Source organism: Papio anubis, chromosome 5 (assembly GCF_008728515.1).
Source record: "Papio anubis isolate 15944 chromosome 5, Panubis1.0, whole genome shotgun sequence".
Classification (NCBI taxonomy): domain Eukaryota; kingdom Metazoa; phylum Chordata; class Mammalia; order Primates; family Cercopithecidae; genus Papio; species Papio anubis.
In genome coordinates, this window is record NC_044980.1 from 163868165 (window position 1) to 163884373 (window position 16209).

The following is a 16209-nucleotide window of genomic DNA, read 5'->3' on the forward strand; positions in this document are numbered from 1 at the left end:
AAAATGTGCATATAGAAATGCTCCACATACATGGAACAGACCAAGGCAGATCAAGAAGAGGGAACTTTTACCCTGCGCTGGTCCTGTGTTTCATGCTCTGCTAGAAGTATTGGTCCTTCTTAACCTCTTAGTACACATGGGGTTACCATAATATATATATGAGTCAAGCTTCAAACCAGGAAAAACAAGCACAATAATACTTTTGGAATGTATAACTTATCTTAGAAATTAGACCTTATATAATCTTAGGCAAAGATGGGGAAATAGGGCCAAAGCGGGGAGTTGAAGGTTCAGGGGAAAAAAATCACCAATCGGCCCTCCAGAAATAATGGCGTAGTTGGAATTTGCAGGGAAATCTAGAAACCAGGCACATTTAGGTGCTAGAGTGGAACTATGAAAGGATTAGGGGTGAGAAGGTAGCTGGTGTTATGGTATAGAAGTCAGTAGAAGGCTGTTGCCTCTGCATAGCTATTGCTTCTCTAAGTGTGCTACTGCCTGTTTGGTGGTGTGCTTGGAGATACTGGTCAGCAGGGTTGGTAGTTCTAGACACAAATAGAACAAGGAAGCACAAGGACAAAGTGAAACCGAGCAGCATTTCTACCTCTTACTCTCACCACCTCTAACCACAGCAACCTTCAGAAAGTCATGGCAGCTACTGCACTCCCAGCATCCAAATCTCACACAAATTTCTCTTTTGGCCAATTGTAGCCCACAACCATAAAGGGAAGTGGATTCTAAGAAACTTAATTCTTGTTAGCTAAGTTGACACGGTATAAGCCACTATATTATACTTCTAAATTTTGTAAATTGAATTTAGTTTCAATTTTAGAAGCAATACTCATTTGACCAGGAAAAAGCAGAGGTAAGAAACATATATTACTTTATATTTTTTTAAAGCATTATCAAGTATTGCCTAGTAACATACTATCTAGCACACATTTCAGAAACAAATTATTGATTGTAAATGCTACTACAGAAGATTTTAAGGTGATCATACAAACATTTCTTTGTCTTCTGATGGTCAACACAGAATTTAAGTACAATTTTTAAAACATCTCGAGATCTTCCGAAGAAGGATCTAAGAAGAAAAAGGAAGTAATATTTACTATACACTGCACCAAGAACTTCTGTGTGTGTTATTTCATTGAATTCATATACCAAACCTGTGAGGCTCCTAAAAGTGAAGTAACTCAAGATCAAATTCAATCAAATTCATATAAAAGATTAAAAATTTGCCGAGAATTTAGGGTAATTTACATCTCAATCAGGTTATCTTTTTCTCTTGACTTAGTTTTATCCTACTTTTTAAAATTTTTTTTTTTTTTTTTTTGAGGCGGAGTCTCGCTCTGTCGCCCAGGCTGGAGTGCAGTGGCGCGATCTCGGCTCACTGCAAGCTCCGCCTCCTGGGTTCACGCCATTCTCCCACCTAACCCTCCCGAGTTGCTGGGACTACAGGCGCCCGCCACCACGCTCGGCTAATTTTTTGTATTTTTAGTAGAGACGGGGTTTCACCATGTTAGCCAGGATGGTCTCGATCTCCTGACCTCATGATCCGCCCGCCTTGGCCTCCCAAAGTGCTGGGATTACAGGCGTGAGCCATGACACCTGGCCAAATGAACTAATCTTAAGAGTACAACTTGGCCGGGCGCGGTGGCTCACGCCTGTAATCCCAGCACTTTGGGAGGCCGAGGCGGGCGGATCACAAGGTCAGGAGATCGAGACCACAGTGAAACCCCGTCTCTACTAAAAATACAAAAAATTAGCCGGGCGCGGTGGTGGGCGCCTGTAGTCCCAGCTACTCAGGAGGCTGAGGCAGGAGAATGGCGTGAACCCGGGAGGTGGAGCTTGCAGTGAGCCGAGATCGCGCCACTGCACTCCAGCCTGGGCGACAGCGCGAGACTCTGTCTCAAAAAAAAAAAAAAAAAAAAAAAAAGAGTACAACTTAATGAATTTTCACATATCTATGTATACATCTGTGTAATCACCATACAGATAAAAATATAGCACTTTTCCAATATCCTTGATTGATTTTTCCTTGGGCCTTTTGTACTTCCAGGTAAATTGCCATATGTATTTATATTTTTTATTACAATGAATAAAAAGAATTGTTAAAAATATGCTGGGAGGAAGTGAACATTCGCAGTAAAGTAAGAATGTTAAATAGTGTGTCCCATAACTGCTTTGAATGACATCTACTTATGTCACTTTCTCTTTCTGCTTTTACCCTAAAACAGGTAATCAGATCCTGTCCCTTGGGAGCCTCTCAAAAGATCAGATTTATCCAATGAAACTCAAGGGCATCTCCATCTGCTATTCAGCTCTCAAGTCTGCCTTGTGTGGAAATTATGTCAGCTTTGGCGTCTTCAAGTTGTATGGGGACAACCATTTTGACAATGTACTCCAGGCCTTTGTCAAAATGCTGCTGTCAGTGTCCCACAGTGACTTGCTAGTAAGCAATCATGCATCATGGGAGTCTTTGTATGAAATGTGAAGTAACACCACCACAGGCCTGCAAGTGTTATAATGCAGTCCAGGGAGTTAGCCTAGAACATTTTATGTTTTAAGACAGCATACTTGATCTAACTTACAGAATTTGGAAAACTATAGTGGCTTTTTTTTTTTTTTTTTAACATCTCTGCCTGATTATGCAGAAGCCAATATGTGCCCAATGTCGTCGCAGTAATTACTTAAGTAACATAGCCAAATCATGCTCAGGCTTTGTTCAGGCTTTCCCACCTGCTCCCGCCCAAGGTTACGAGTAAAATCTGGAAGGCCTTTGTTAGTCAACCTGTGTAAGAAATGCTCCTTGATCTCCTAGTGGGCTAGTCCATCATCTTCCACCTTTATAAACTAATCTTGGAATGGCCACATCTCAAGCCAAAGTTATTAAACTTCCTTGTAGTAGAATGGAATGATCATTGAAGGATATATCTGTTAGACAGAAATTACAAAATAGAAACTTGAGTTACATCAGCCATATGTTAATATCACCTCATCGAATAGTTACTTCACTGCAGTTAAAGTCCACCAAGGCAACTGGTATGGTTCCAAGAATTTTTCTCTAATTTTTTTATTCTAATAGTCAAGCAAACCTTCAATCCAGTAATTCTCAAACTTGAGGGTGCATAAGACTCTCTTAACTTGTGTGTTAAAAATGTACATTTCAGGGCCTAAACTAGAGCTTGTCATTTAGTGAATCTGAAGTGGGAATCAGGCAACTGCATTTTTGGCAAGCACCCCAAGTGATTCCTATTGAGTTGCTCTTAACATCACTTTAAGAAATGCTCCTCTGGTTTCTCTCTTTTTTTTTTTTTTTTTCTTTTTTTTTAGAGGTGGGGTCTTGTTGTGTTGCCCAGGCTGTTCTTAGACTCCTGGGCTTAAGCAGTTCTCCTGCCTCAGCCTCCCAAGTAGCTGGAATTACCAGCATGAACCTCCATGCCCAGCTTCTCTAATTTATCACACAAGTGTATTTCTTTGATACTGGTTTGGATTGCATTTGGGATTTTTCAGCTATCTTTCTCATGTACTTATCTTTTGCCTGTAGTGTATGGTAAATATTAAGCCCTTTACCAAGTTATTATTTAGTTAGATGGATTAGCATTATATTAATACAACAGACTATGGTGCCAAATCCCATTATAACAGCAAATGTCTTTGTGTTTAAAAAACCAACAAAAAAAGGTTTCCTAGCCACTGTTAAGCACTATTCAGTGTTAAGTACCCAATCCAGAAAAATAATTCACACAGTCTTCTAAATATCATATTGCAGGGATTTTACTTTTAAGTGCTAACCATGTAAGGTAAAGAGATCAAGAGATTCCTATCAGAACCCCTTTAAATGCTGCATTGGGACTCATTATGTCATTTGCTCTATGTATTTATTGACCTTGTGTTTAAATAAGTTTACAATTTCCAGTATTATAAATGACAATTTTCACTGGACTGTAACATGTATTTTTCTTCCCTGTGGCTTGACATTTAGTATGTCTCTGTCCTGTAGCAATACCGGAAACTGAGCCAGTCTTACTATCCACTCCTGGAATGTCTCACTCAGGACCACATGAGCTTCATCATCAACTTAGAGCCTCCTGTACTCATGTATGTTCTCACATCTATCTCAGAGGGACTCACTACTCTTGGTAAGGATCATAGAGGACATTGTTTCCATAGGAAAAACTTGAGTATAGGCTTTTAATGTATGTGATTATTGAGACTATCATCCTACAAAGGGGAAAAGATATTGTGAACCCAAACTGAAAGGTTATTTTATAACCATTACTTGCAAGTGGGAAAAATTATTTCTTCATATTTTGATACATAGTCAGTTATGTTTTCATCAGCTTTACTGAGGTATAATTTACATATAATAAAATTCACTGATTTTAAGTGGACAGTCCAATGAGTCCTTGTACAAATGTGTACATGTACACAAACATAGCCACCGCGACCAATGTGTAGTATATTTTCATCACCACTAAAACTCTTTTTTCCTCCTTCTAATCAATCCCTTCCCCCTACCTCTCACCCCAGGGAACTAATGCCTGCTTTCTCTCACAATAGTTTGCCTTTTCCAGAACTACATATAAGTGGAATTATATAATATGACATTATTTGTGTCTGGCTTCTTTCATTTAGCATAGTGACTTTGAGATTCATTCACATTATTTTGAAAATCAATTAGTTTATTCCTTTCTGTTGCTGAGTATTATTCCGTTGTATGGATTATTAGTTTGTTTATTCACCAGCTGATGGACATTTGGGTTGCTTTCATTATTTGACTATTTTGAATACAGCTATTATGAACATTCATATACAAGTATTTATGTAGGTAAATTTTTTTTATTTCTCTTGGATACATACCTAGAAGTGGTATTTCTAGGTTATATGCTAAGTGTATTTTTAACATATAAGAAACTAACAAACTGTTTCCCAGAGTGACAGTGACAGCATTTTGCTGTCAACAACAGTATATGAGGATTCCAGTTGCTCTGTATACTTGCTAACATTACTAACATCTTTTTCATCTTACCCATGATAGTGGGTGTGAAGTAGAATCTTCAAGTTGACTAATCTTTTCTTCTGTGATACCTAATCTTCTATTAATACTGTATTTGGGGCTGGGCACCGTGGCTCAGCCTGTAATCCCAGCACTTTGGGAGGCTGAGGCAGGTGGATCACCTTAGGTCAGGAGTTCAAGACCAGCCTGGCCAACATGGTGAAGCCCCATCTCTACTAAAAATACAAAAAAGTTAGCCAGGCCTGATGGTGGGCACCTATAATCCCAACTACTCGGGAGGCTGAGGCAGGAGAATCACATGCACCCAGATGCACCCAGGAGGCATAGGTTGCAGTGAGCCGAGACTGCACCATTGCACTCAGCCTGGACAACAAGAATGAAATTCTGTCTCAAAAAAAAAAAAAGATTTTAGCTGAGCACGGTGGCTCGTGCCTGTAATTCTAGCACTTTGGGAGGCCAAGGCGGGTGGATCACCTGAGGTCAGGAATTCAAGCCTAGATTGACCAACATGGTGAAACCCTGTCTCTACTGAAAATACAAAAAATTAGCCAGGTGTGGTGGCACCTGCCTGTAGTCCCAACTACTTGGGAGGCCAAGGCAGGAGAATCACTGAGGTTGCAATAAGCCAAGATGGTGCCATTACACTCCAGCCTGGGCAACAAGAGCAAAACTCCATCTCAAAAAAAAAAAAAAAAAAGAACTGCATTTGTTTTCATTTTAGACATTATATTTTTATTCTCTAGAATTATTGTTATTATTTTTTAAGACAGAGTCTCACTCTGTTGCCCAGACTGGAGCACGGTGATATGATCTCATCTCACTGCAACCTCCACCTCCCAGGTTCAAGCGATTCTTGTGCCTCAGCCTCCCGAGTAGCTGAAATTACAGGCTTGCACCACCATAACCAGCTAATTTTTGTATTTTTAGTAGAGATAGGGTTTTGCCATGTTGGCCAAGCTGGTCTTGAACTCCTGACCTCAAATGATCCGCCCACCTCGGCCTCCCAAAGCGCTGGATTACAGGCATGAACCACCATGCCTGGACTTCAATATTTTAATATTGAATTTTTAAATATTTTCCATTTTCTCCTCATCAGGTTTATGTTTTTTTAACATTGATCATATGTATAAGAGTTATAATAGGCCAGGTGTGGTGGCTCACACCTGTAATCCCAGCACTTTGGGAGGCCAAGGCAGGCAGATCACAAGGTCAGGAAATTGAGACCATCCTGGCTAACACAGTGAAACCCCGTCTCTACTAAAAATACAAAAACAAAATTAGCCAGGCCTGGTAGTGGGCACCTGTAGTCCCAGCTACCCAGGAGGCTGAGGTGGGAGAATGGCATGAACCCGGGAGGCAGAGCTTGCAGTGAGTCAAGATCACGCCACTGCCCTCCAGCCTGGGTGACAGAGCAAGACTCCATCTCCAAAAACCAAAAGATTTCTAATAGCTATTTTAAGGTCCTTGTCTACTGATGTGATTTCTGGATCTGTTTCTATGGATTTTTCTCCTTATGGGTCATGGTTTTTTCATTCTTAATATAACTTGTTATTTTTGAATGTGTGCCAGACATCATGAATTTTACATTTTGAATTTTCTGTGCTAGATTTTGGTTTTTATTTTTTGGAGACAGAGTTTCGCTCTTGTTGCCCAGGCTGGAGTGCAACAGCGTAATCTCGGCTCACTGCAACCTCCGTCTCCCGGGTTCAAGTGTTTCTCCTGCCTCAGCCTCCCGAGTAGCTGGGATTACAGGCATGCACCACCACGCCCAGCTAATTCTGTATTTTTAGTAGAGACAGGGTTTCTCCATGTTGGTCAAGCTGGTCTTGAACTCCCGACCTCGGGTGATCCTCTCGCCTCAGCCTCTCAAAGTGCTGGGATTACAGGCATGAGCTACCACACTCGGCCAATTTTTATTTTCTTAACGTGGAGTTTATTCTATCCTGCAGTTGAATAACTTTTGGATCAGTTTGACTCATTTGAGATCAGATGGCAACTCTTATTTTGGAGTAATTGGGCCCCACCACTAAAGTGTTAGCTCTGTGAGGACATTCCAGTGCTCCATGTGCTATGAAGTTCCTCCACAAATGATTTCCAGCTTGTAATCTTCAAGAATTATTTGGCCTATTACTTTTCAGTGGTTCTTTCCCCAGCCTTGGGAGTTTCTTCTCATACTTTTTTTTTTTTTTTATAGATGGAGTCTCTCTCCGTCGCCCAGGCTGGAGTGCAGTGGCGTGATCTCGGCTCACTGCAGGCTCCGCCTCCCAGGTTCAAGCAATTCTCCTGCCTCAGCCTCCCAAGTACCTGGGATTATAGGCATTTGCCACCACACCCAACTAATTTTTTTGTATTTTTAGTAGAGACGGGGCTTCACCTTGTTGGCCAGGCTGGTCTCAAACTCCTGACCTCAAGTGATCTCCCAAAGTGCTGGGATTACAGGCATGAGCCACTGCGCCTGGCCTCTTCTCATACTTTTATAGGTCACTGTTCAGACAAACACTGGAGAGGACTCCCTTGGAGATCTGTAGAACTCTCTTACATAGGTCCCACACTCTGGTACTCTGTACTACAAGTTTTAGCTGCTTTAGCCTTCCCAGATTTCAACCTTTTCTTCTCCAACTCAGTGAGACTGCTTGGCTTTGTTTGGGTTTTCCCTTACTAGCCTGCAATCTGGAAACTGCTTTGGGCAATAAGCTTGAGCAATTGTTTTCCTCCTCTCTAGTTTAATGGTCCTGTACTGTGTGTTGTACAATAATTGAAAACCATTGTTTCGTATAATTTGTCCTGTTTTCTAGTTGTTTGGCAGGAGGGCAAATTCTCATAGCAGTTAATTCTTCATGGAATAAGAAGAAATTCTGTCTTCTATTATTACAGTTTAGCTTGACATTCTTTTATCTCACATCATAGTAATACTTGAAGATTTTGAATTATTTGCAGGTAGCTATGTTATTTTCGACATGTGATCTTGTTAAGACTTAGAATCTGCATTTTAACAGACTCTCAAGGGCGTCTTGACAAAGTGGCATTATGAAAGGAATACTGAACTTGGATTTAAGTCCCAGCACTGCCACTTACTACTTGTGTGACCATGGGCACATACTCCATGCCTGCTGCTGTCATAGGTGACTCATGTGGATACTTGACTGTTTTCATTCTCAGAACCATTTGTGTACCAAAAGCAGGTTAGGTACTCTAAGAGCACTCTTTATTCTTATTTTCTCCTTATTTTCTAGTTTATTCTTACTTTCTACTTGTAAGTTTCTGAAGGGCAGGAACAGTCTATTACTACTTTACTTCCAGTTCCTAGCATTATAGTAAGTGCTCAATAAATATTTACTGAATGCATTAATTAGGTAATATTATTTTCATTGTACAAATGAGGTAAGCTGTGGCTCAGAGAGGTGAAACAATTTGCCTAAGATCATAAAACTAATAAGTGAATGACCTAGGAGTCATTCAAACTCTAAAACCCATTCTTCCTGACCACACTACCCTGCTAGATCTACCTGATAAAGGTCACAGCTTTGACAGCTAGAGGCCTGGTAGAGATTATTTTCTTTGTACATATTGGTGGTTTTATCTTCAGCCTCTTGTATTGTTGCAAATTCACATTGTAACCAATGGATAACTCTGGCAAGTGAATTGGGCCCTGTGTCATTAAGAAAGGGGACTATTTAGAATGTTGAAAGTAACCACTTGGATTTTTCCTTTCCCAACAATGATACATTTTAAAAAGAGGAATTTATTGGTATTGTTTGGATTATAGGCAGGTTTCATTTCTGTTGTTGCCTTGATGGAAAAAATGAGGAGGTACAGAAAAGTTGAATCAGTGATAGAGTGATGACTTGCCTAATATTGAGAAAATGATTTAAAAATTTCAGTTAATTTCATTCATTAGCATTTTTAATTTCATGCTATCTTTTTAATCATCCATCCATTCTCTGCCCACCCCAACCCCAAACTCTTACACACAGACACCAAGCACAGTGTCTTTAAAAATCTGCTCTTACTGATGGCTCTGAATTCCTTCATTCAGTAATTATCAGTTGTGCATATACTATATACCAAGTACCTTTCTAAACCTTGGCAGTACTGAAGGAAACAAGACAGATAAGATTTCTGCTCACATGAAAGCTTGCATTCTAGTGGGAAGAGACAAGCAATAATTGAACAAGCAAATACACATACCAAAAAAATCAAGTCATTATATGCACTAAACAAAGAATTAAAATTGGGTGGTAGAAAAAGAATAAGTCAAAATGGCTGACTGAAGACATCAGACACCTGCTCTCTCCTGAAGGAAGAACCAAAATTATTAATAGATAATCTTATACCTTGAATAGAACATCTAGAAGAGAAGACTAGAGTCCTATACAGAACTCACAGGAAACATTCAAGGCACAGAAAGAGAAGGAAGCAAGCAGCCAGCTCGGCCAAGATTGGCCAGAAGCCCAGAGAGGCTCAGTATTGCAGAGAAAAGGGTAAATGAGAGAACTTAGGCAGTCCACATGCCTGCCACAGACTACTGCAATCCTAATCACATGAAAGCTTTTCTACCCTTATGAACTCTTAACATTAGCATGAGCAGTGATTTGAAGACCCTATAAAGGCATTGCACCAGCCAGGGAACTTGTGCTGGGTCACTCACCCTTCTAGACCTGAACAGGATGCCATTTGAGGAGTGCAGCCATCACAGGACTGCATCTGACCCTGGTAACTACAGCCCTTGTATCTCCACGTCCTGAGAATTCCTGCTGACATTCCCCGGTGTCCACCCAGAGAGCTGCACTCACCCAGCCTGCACCACTCAAGACCCAGAGGGTCATCCTACCACTCCTACTTCCATCACCCACGCTACATGGGCCACCCAAGGACCCTAGAATCTGCTCGCCCACCCAGCCCACCGCTGCTGCTACCAGCATATGTGCAAGCCACCTGGAGGCCCGAGAATCAGCTTGCTCATAACTGCCAACACAATGGGGCACAAAGACAGGCACATTCACCCTGGGGCACAAAGACAGGCACATTCATCCCACCATTGTCATGACTAGGGCCTGAAGACTGAGATCTACCTGGCTTCCCAGCTCCCAGCACAAATTTGCCACAGCTTCCACTAATAACTGCACCCTAACCCTCCAAGAAAATTATAGACAGCACTAATTCTACTTACAGCCAAAGAAATAATATTACACACTACACTACTGCATACATCCAGAATCAAAGCCAAAGTGCCCTACCCAACCAATACCACAGATACTTCTTCAGGAAAAATGCCTCCCCTATGAAAGTAAATTCAAAAATAAGAAAAAGCGACTGTTAAACTGGATGGGCAGATATCAACATAACGCCACAGGAAACATGAAAAAGCAAGAAAATATGACACCATCCAAGGAACACAGTAATTCTCCAGCAATAGATCTTACTCAAAAAGAAATTTTCAAAATACCAGATAAAGAATTCAAAATGCTGACTTTAAAGCAGCTCAGTGTGTTATAAGAGAAATCTGAAAAACAATACAAATACAATTCAGGATATGAATGAGAACATTACCAAAGAGATTTAAAAAAAATAAATAAATAGAAATTCTGGAACTGAAGAATTCATTGAGGGAAATACAAAATACATTTGAAAGCTTCAACAATAGGCTAGATAAGGCAGAAGAAAATCTCAGAACTTGAAGACAAGACTTTTTCAAATAATCCAGTCAAACAAAAAAAATTTTGAAAGAATAAGAATGAACAAAGCCTTCATGACATATGAAACAACATAAAGTGATTGAATATTCAAATTGCCAGCATCCATGAGATCAAAGAGACAAAGGATTAGAAAGCCCATTTACAGAAATAATAGAAGAAAATTTTCCATTTATTACAAGAAATGTAGACATTCACATACAGGAAACTCAGTGATCCCTAGGAATATACAATGCAGAAGGGTCTTTTCCATGGTACATTATAGTCAGAATATCTAAAGTAAAACTTAAAGAGCAAATCCTTAAAACTGCAAAAGAAAAGCATCTAGTTACTTACAAAAGGAACCCCATCAGGCTAACAGTGGATTTCTCAGCAGAAGCTTTACAGGCCAGAAGACAATGGGATGATATATTCAAAGTACAGAAAGAAAAACTGGCCAAGAATACTATATCCAGTAAAATTAACCTTTGTAAATGAAGGAGAAATAAAGTCTTTACAAGAGAAGCAAATGCTAAGGGAATTTGTTTGCTACCACTAGACTGCAGCCACAATAAATGCTCAAGGGAGTCCTAAACCTGAAAACAAAGGATGGCATTTACCATCATGAAAACACACAAGAGTGTAAAATTCACTGGTTAAGCAATCACACAAAGAGAAGAAAGGACTAAAATGGTACCACTACAGAAATTCACCAAGCCTCAACAATTAGTAAGAGAAAAGGACAGGAAAAAAGAATATGTAAAACAACCAGAAAACAGTTAACAATATGACAGGAACAAACCTTCACATACCAGTAATAGCCTTGAACATAAATGGATTAAATTATCTAGTTAAAAAGATATACAATGACTGAATGAATTAGAAAAAAAAACTTGATCGAACTATATGCTGCTTACAAGAAACTCACCTTAGCAGTCAACACATATAGAGTGAAAGTAAAGAGATGGAAAAAGATAATCCACACAACAAAAACCAAAAGTGAACAGGAATAGCTACCCTTTTATCAGATAAAACAGACTTTACATCAAGAACAAAAGGGGGAAAAAGACAAAGAAGATCATTATATAATGATAAAGGGATCAATCCAGCAAGAGTATATAACAGTTCTAAACAGGTGTGTACCCAACACTGGAACACCTGGATTTCTAAAATGACTAATTTGAAGAGAGACACTACAATATAATACTAGTGGAGGACTTCAACGTCCCACTCTCAGCATTAAACATCATCTAGACAGAAAGTCAACAAAGACACTTTGCATTTAAACTGGACTTTAGACCAGATGGACCTAACAGAGCTACAGAATCTACTCAATTACAGAATATACATTCTTTTCATCGGAGCATGGAGCATTCTCTAGGATAGACCATATGTTAAGCCACAAAACAGGTCTCAACAAAAATTTTTTTTAGAGACAGGGTCTCACTTTGTCACCCAAGCTGGAGCACAGTGGCATGGTCATGGCTCACTGCAGCCTTGAGTTCCCAAGCTCAAGCAATTCTCCTGCCTTAGCCTCCCAAGTAGCTGGGAGTACAGGCATGTGCCCCCAGGCCCAACTTTTTTTTTTTTTTAGAGACGAGTGTTTGCTTTGTTGTCCAGGCTGGTCTCAAACTCCTGGACTCAAGCAATCTGCTCACCTTGGCCTCCCAAAGTGCTGGAATTACAGGCATGAGCCACCGCACCCAGCCCAACAAATTTTTAAAAATTGAAATCATATCAGGTATCTTCTCAGACCACAATGGAATAAAACCAGAAATCAATACCAAGAGGAACTTAGAAACTATACAAATAAATGGAAATTAAACAACTCGCTCCCAAATAATCACTGGGTCAATGAAAAATTATAGTGGAAATTTTAAAAAACTTCTTGAAACAAATGAAAATGGAAACACAACATACCAAAACCTGTGGGATATAGCAAAAGCAGTGCTAAGAAGTAAGTTTGGCCGGGCGCGGTGGCTCAAGCCTGTAATCCCAGCACTTTGGGAGGCCGAGGCGGGTGGATCACGAGGTCAGGAGATCAAGACCATCCTGGCTAACACGGTGAAACCCCGTCTCTACTAAAAATACAAAAAAAAATTAGCTGGGCGAGGTGGCAGGCATCTGTAATCCCAGCTACTCGGGAGGCTGAGGCAGGAGAATGGCGTGAACCTGGGAGGCAGAGCTTGCAGTGAGCTGAGATCCGGCCACTGCACTCCAGCCTGAGCAACAGAGCGAGACTCCGTCTCAAAAAAAAAAAAAAAAGTAAGTTTATAGGCCTGAGCGCCTGTAGCAAGGACTGCAGCAGCGGCCCGGCGGGCTCGGTGGGCGGGGCTGCGGTGTGAGCAGGCGGCCCGGCTCCCCTCCTCCTGCACCCGCCCCGCCACTGTGATTGGGTGGAAGTTGGCGCTGGCCAGATGGAAAAACTAATGACAGTCTCCAAATTCACCTCCATCTGTACCATGGGCGCCAATGCTTCAGCATTAGAAAAAGATTGGTCCAGAACAGTTTCCGGTCAATGAGCACTCTTTTGGATTAGTCAGTTTGGGGAATACCTGCTACTGCAATTCAGTTCTTCAAGCACTTTATTTTTGTCGTCCATTTCGGGAAAAAGTTCTTGCATATAAGAGTCAACCTAGGAAAAAGGAGATCCTTCTTACATGCTTAGCAGATTTCTTCCATAGCATAGCCACTCAGAAGAAAAAGGTTGGAGTAATACCTCCTAAGAAGTTCATCACAAGATTACAGAAAGAAAATGAGCTTTTTGACAACTGCATGACAAGATGCCCATGAGTTCTTAAATTACCTACTGAATGCAATTGCTGATATTTTACAAGAAGAGAGAAAGCAGGAAAAACAAAATGGTCACCTACCTAATGGTAATATTAATAATGAAAATAATGACAGCACCCTAGACCCAACGTGGGTTCATGAGATTTTTTTCAGGGAACATTAACTAGTGAAACCAGATGTCTTACTTGTGAAACTAGTAAAGATGAAGATTTTTTAGACCTTTCTGTTAACGTGGAACAAAATACATCAATTACTCACTGCTTAAGGACTTTCAGCAACACAGAAACTCTATGCAGTGAATAAAGTATTACTGTGAAGAGTGTCACAGCAAACAGGAAGCACACGAACAGATGAAAGTTAAACTGCCCATGATTCCAGCTCTACACCTCCTGAAGAAATTTAAATATATGGATCAGCTTCATCGATATACAAAACTCTCTTACCAGGTAGTTTTTCCTTTAAAACTTCATCTATTTAACACTTCAGGTGACATCACCAATCCAGACAGAATGTACAGCCTTGTTGCTGTTGTGGTTCACTGTGGGACTTATTTGTAGATTTGCTTCATATGAAAGTATGGAGGGTGTGTGCAGCCTCATTGTCAGCATTGGTCCTAATCGAGGCCATTATATTGCAACAGTTAAGAGTCATGATTTTTGGTTGTTGTTTGATGATGACATTGCAGAAAAAATAGATGTACAAGCTATTGAAGAAGTCTACGGGCTGACATCAGATATCTCAAAGAACTCTGAGTCTGGTTACATCCTTTTCTATCAGTCTCGGGCCTGAGGGGGAACCGTGATAAAGAGATACTTTCTGCCTCATTTCTTCTCTGGTTATTTTGGAAAGGATCAAGCACTGATTTTTCCAAGAAAACAGAAATGCAGGAAGCTCATGGGGCAGTAGCACACTTTGCACACGATAAAGCAAAGACGATGGATTGACAAGCCCTTCCCATCATGGTAGTTGATTTATTTGCTCAGGTATCATGCTGTCTGTACAGTTCCATTCAACAAGGAGGTGAAATCAGAGATACCAGCTCCTCTTGTAAAACAGCCTTCTGGTCATTGTCACACGTTTTCTCTTTATTAATTGTACCAATAATGCTGTGAATTCCTTGGGGGTGCAGTAGAAAGAATCGGAATCTGTGCTGTATTGATAAGGGGATGATGTCGAACACACTGCATACATTTGCCTGGTTCAGTGTGTATAGAAGCATATTCGGTGGTCTTTTCGAGAGTAAACCAGAAATACTTTTGGGCCCAACACTTGCAGTTGCCTTCCTGATGTAAAAACTAACATGCTAGATACAGTGTCAGGAAGACAAAGATGTTTTGCTTCTCTGAAGAAGCTTATAATAATATATGTAGGGAGCAATTGGTCAAAAGTGGCTTTTTGTTTCCCCAAGGGGAAAAACTGGCTTTGCAATCATAATTTTTTCCTTATTTATTTTACTTAAAACTGGTAGAGTCTAAGTATTTTATGAAGTGCCCATGATTCTGTCAGTAAATTTGAGCACATTTTTATTAGTTAATGTCAGTTTAAGTAGTCCTTTTGTCTGTTTCTATTTTTAAGGTGAATTTTAAATTCTATCTGAAATCAGTAAGATATCTTGAGAAAAACTGCAATGAGAGGAGGTAAATATCCTTTTTCAGGAGGAACTGATATCTCTGGCCAAATCCTTTTATTTTGGTTTCTAAATCACTTATTTTCTTCAGCTTTAGTTTCATAAAATTAACAAACTATAAATAAAAATTCCTGACCAGGCGCAGTGGCTCACACCTGTAATCCCAACGCTTTAGGAGACCGAGGTGGGCAGATCACGAGGTCGGGAGATTGAGACCATCCTGGCTAACATGGTGAAACCCAGTCTCTACTAAAAATACAAAAAATTAGCCGGGCATGGTGGCACGCGCCTGTAATCCCAGCTATTTGGGAGGCTGAGGCGGGAGAATCACTGGAACCCAGGCGGTGGAGGTTGCAGTGAGCCAAGATCATGCCACTGCACTCCAGCCTGGGCAACAGAGCGAGACTCTGTCTCAAAAAAAAAACATTCCGTAATTGTTGGAATAATTAAAAATTCTGGTGCAGTGGTGGTATACCAATCTTTAGAATTCTTAAATATTCTAATGTTTCAAGTTGAGGTCATGCTTGGAAAAATCATGTCATAGCATTTATGTTATTTTCAGATGTCATTTTTTTACCCTGGAAAGAAGTAATAATGTTCATCATAACCCTAGCAGTCTGGATAGTGAGCTAAACAAACCCTTTGAAGATTAAATTTTAATCAAGTAGACTAGGAATACAAAAAACAAGTCCTTCCTCCTGTTCCCCCTACCTTTACAGAGCCTACTGGAAGGGTGTTCAGAAATTAAAATTTGTGTTTGCTAAGACTTAATTCTGTTGGGGGTTTTAAGGAGTAATATATGTAACATAAAATGTATGCAAACTATTGCAGTTTTTTCGGACATTTTTCCATGCATCAGTAAGTTGTCTGACAGTAGCCAAATGTAACTTGCAGAAAATTATCGAAAGTTATATTCAGAATAATAGCAATCAGGCCTTGGATGTTCTTTATCAAACTCTTTTCAGGCAGTAAATTTTTTTTAAAAAAATCTGTCATTTTCTACAGTTCTTTTGCTAAAACTGTTGACTATGGAAAACAAACAACAAAAAGGAATATTTTAGTCTGCTGCTGTTATTAACATTTATTATCGGTATCTTTTG

The 16209-nt window shown here is 40.0% G+C and overlaps 1 protein-coding gene and 1 pseudogene across 2 annotated transcripts in view; both read left to right on the top strand.

Annotated features, from left to right (window-relative positions):
* The window catches only part of RANBP17 (RAN binding protein 17), a 432717-nt gene that overhangs the window by 370757 nt on the left and 45751 nt on the right, over positions 1 to 16209 (top strand). For both annotated transcript variants that reach the window (XM_017960123.2, XM_017960124.2), the window contains 2 exons: positions 2235 to 2449; positions 4001 to 4139. In XM_017960123.2, the coding sequence (XP_017815612.1) occupies positions 2235 to 2449; positions 4001 to 4139 (354 nt within the window). The remainder of the gene's footprint in view (positions 1 to 2234; positions 2450 to 4000; positions 4140 to 16209) is intronic.
* Positions 12921 to 15222, top strand: LOC103885579 (annotated as a pseudogene).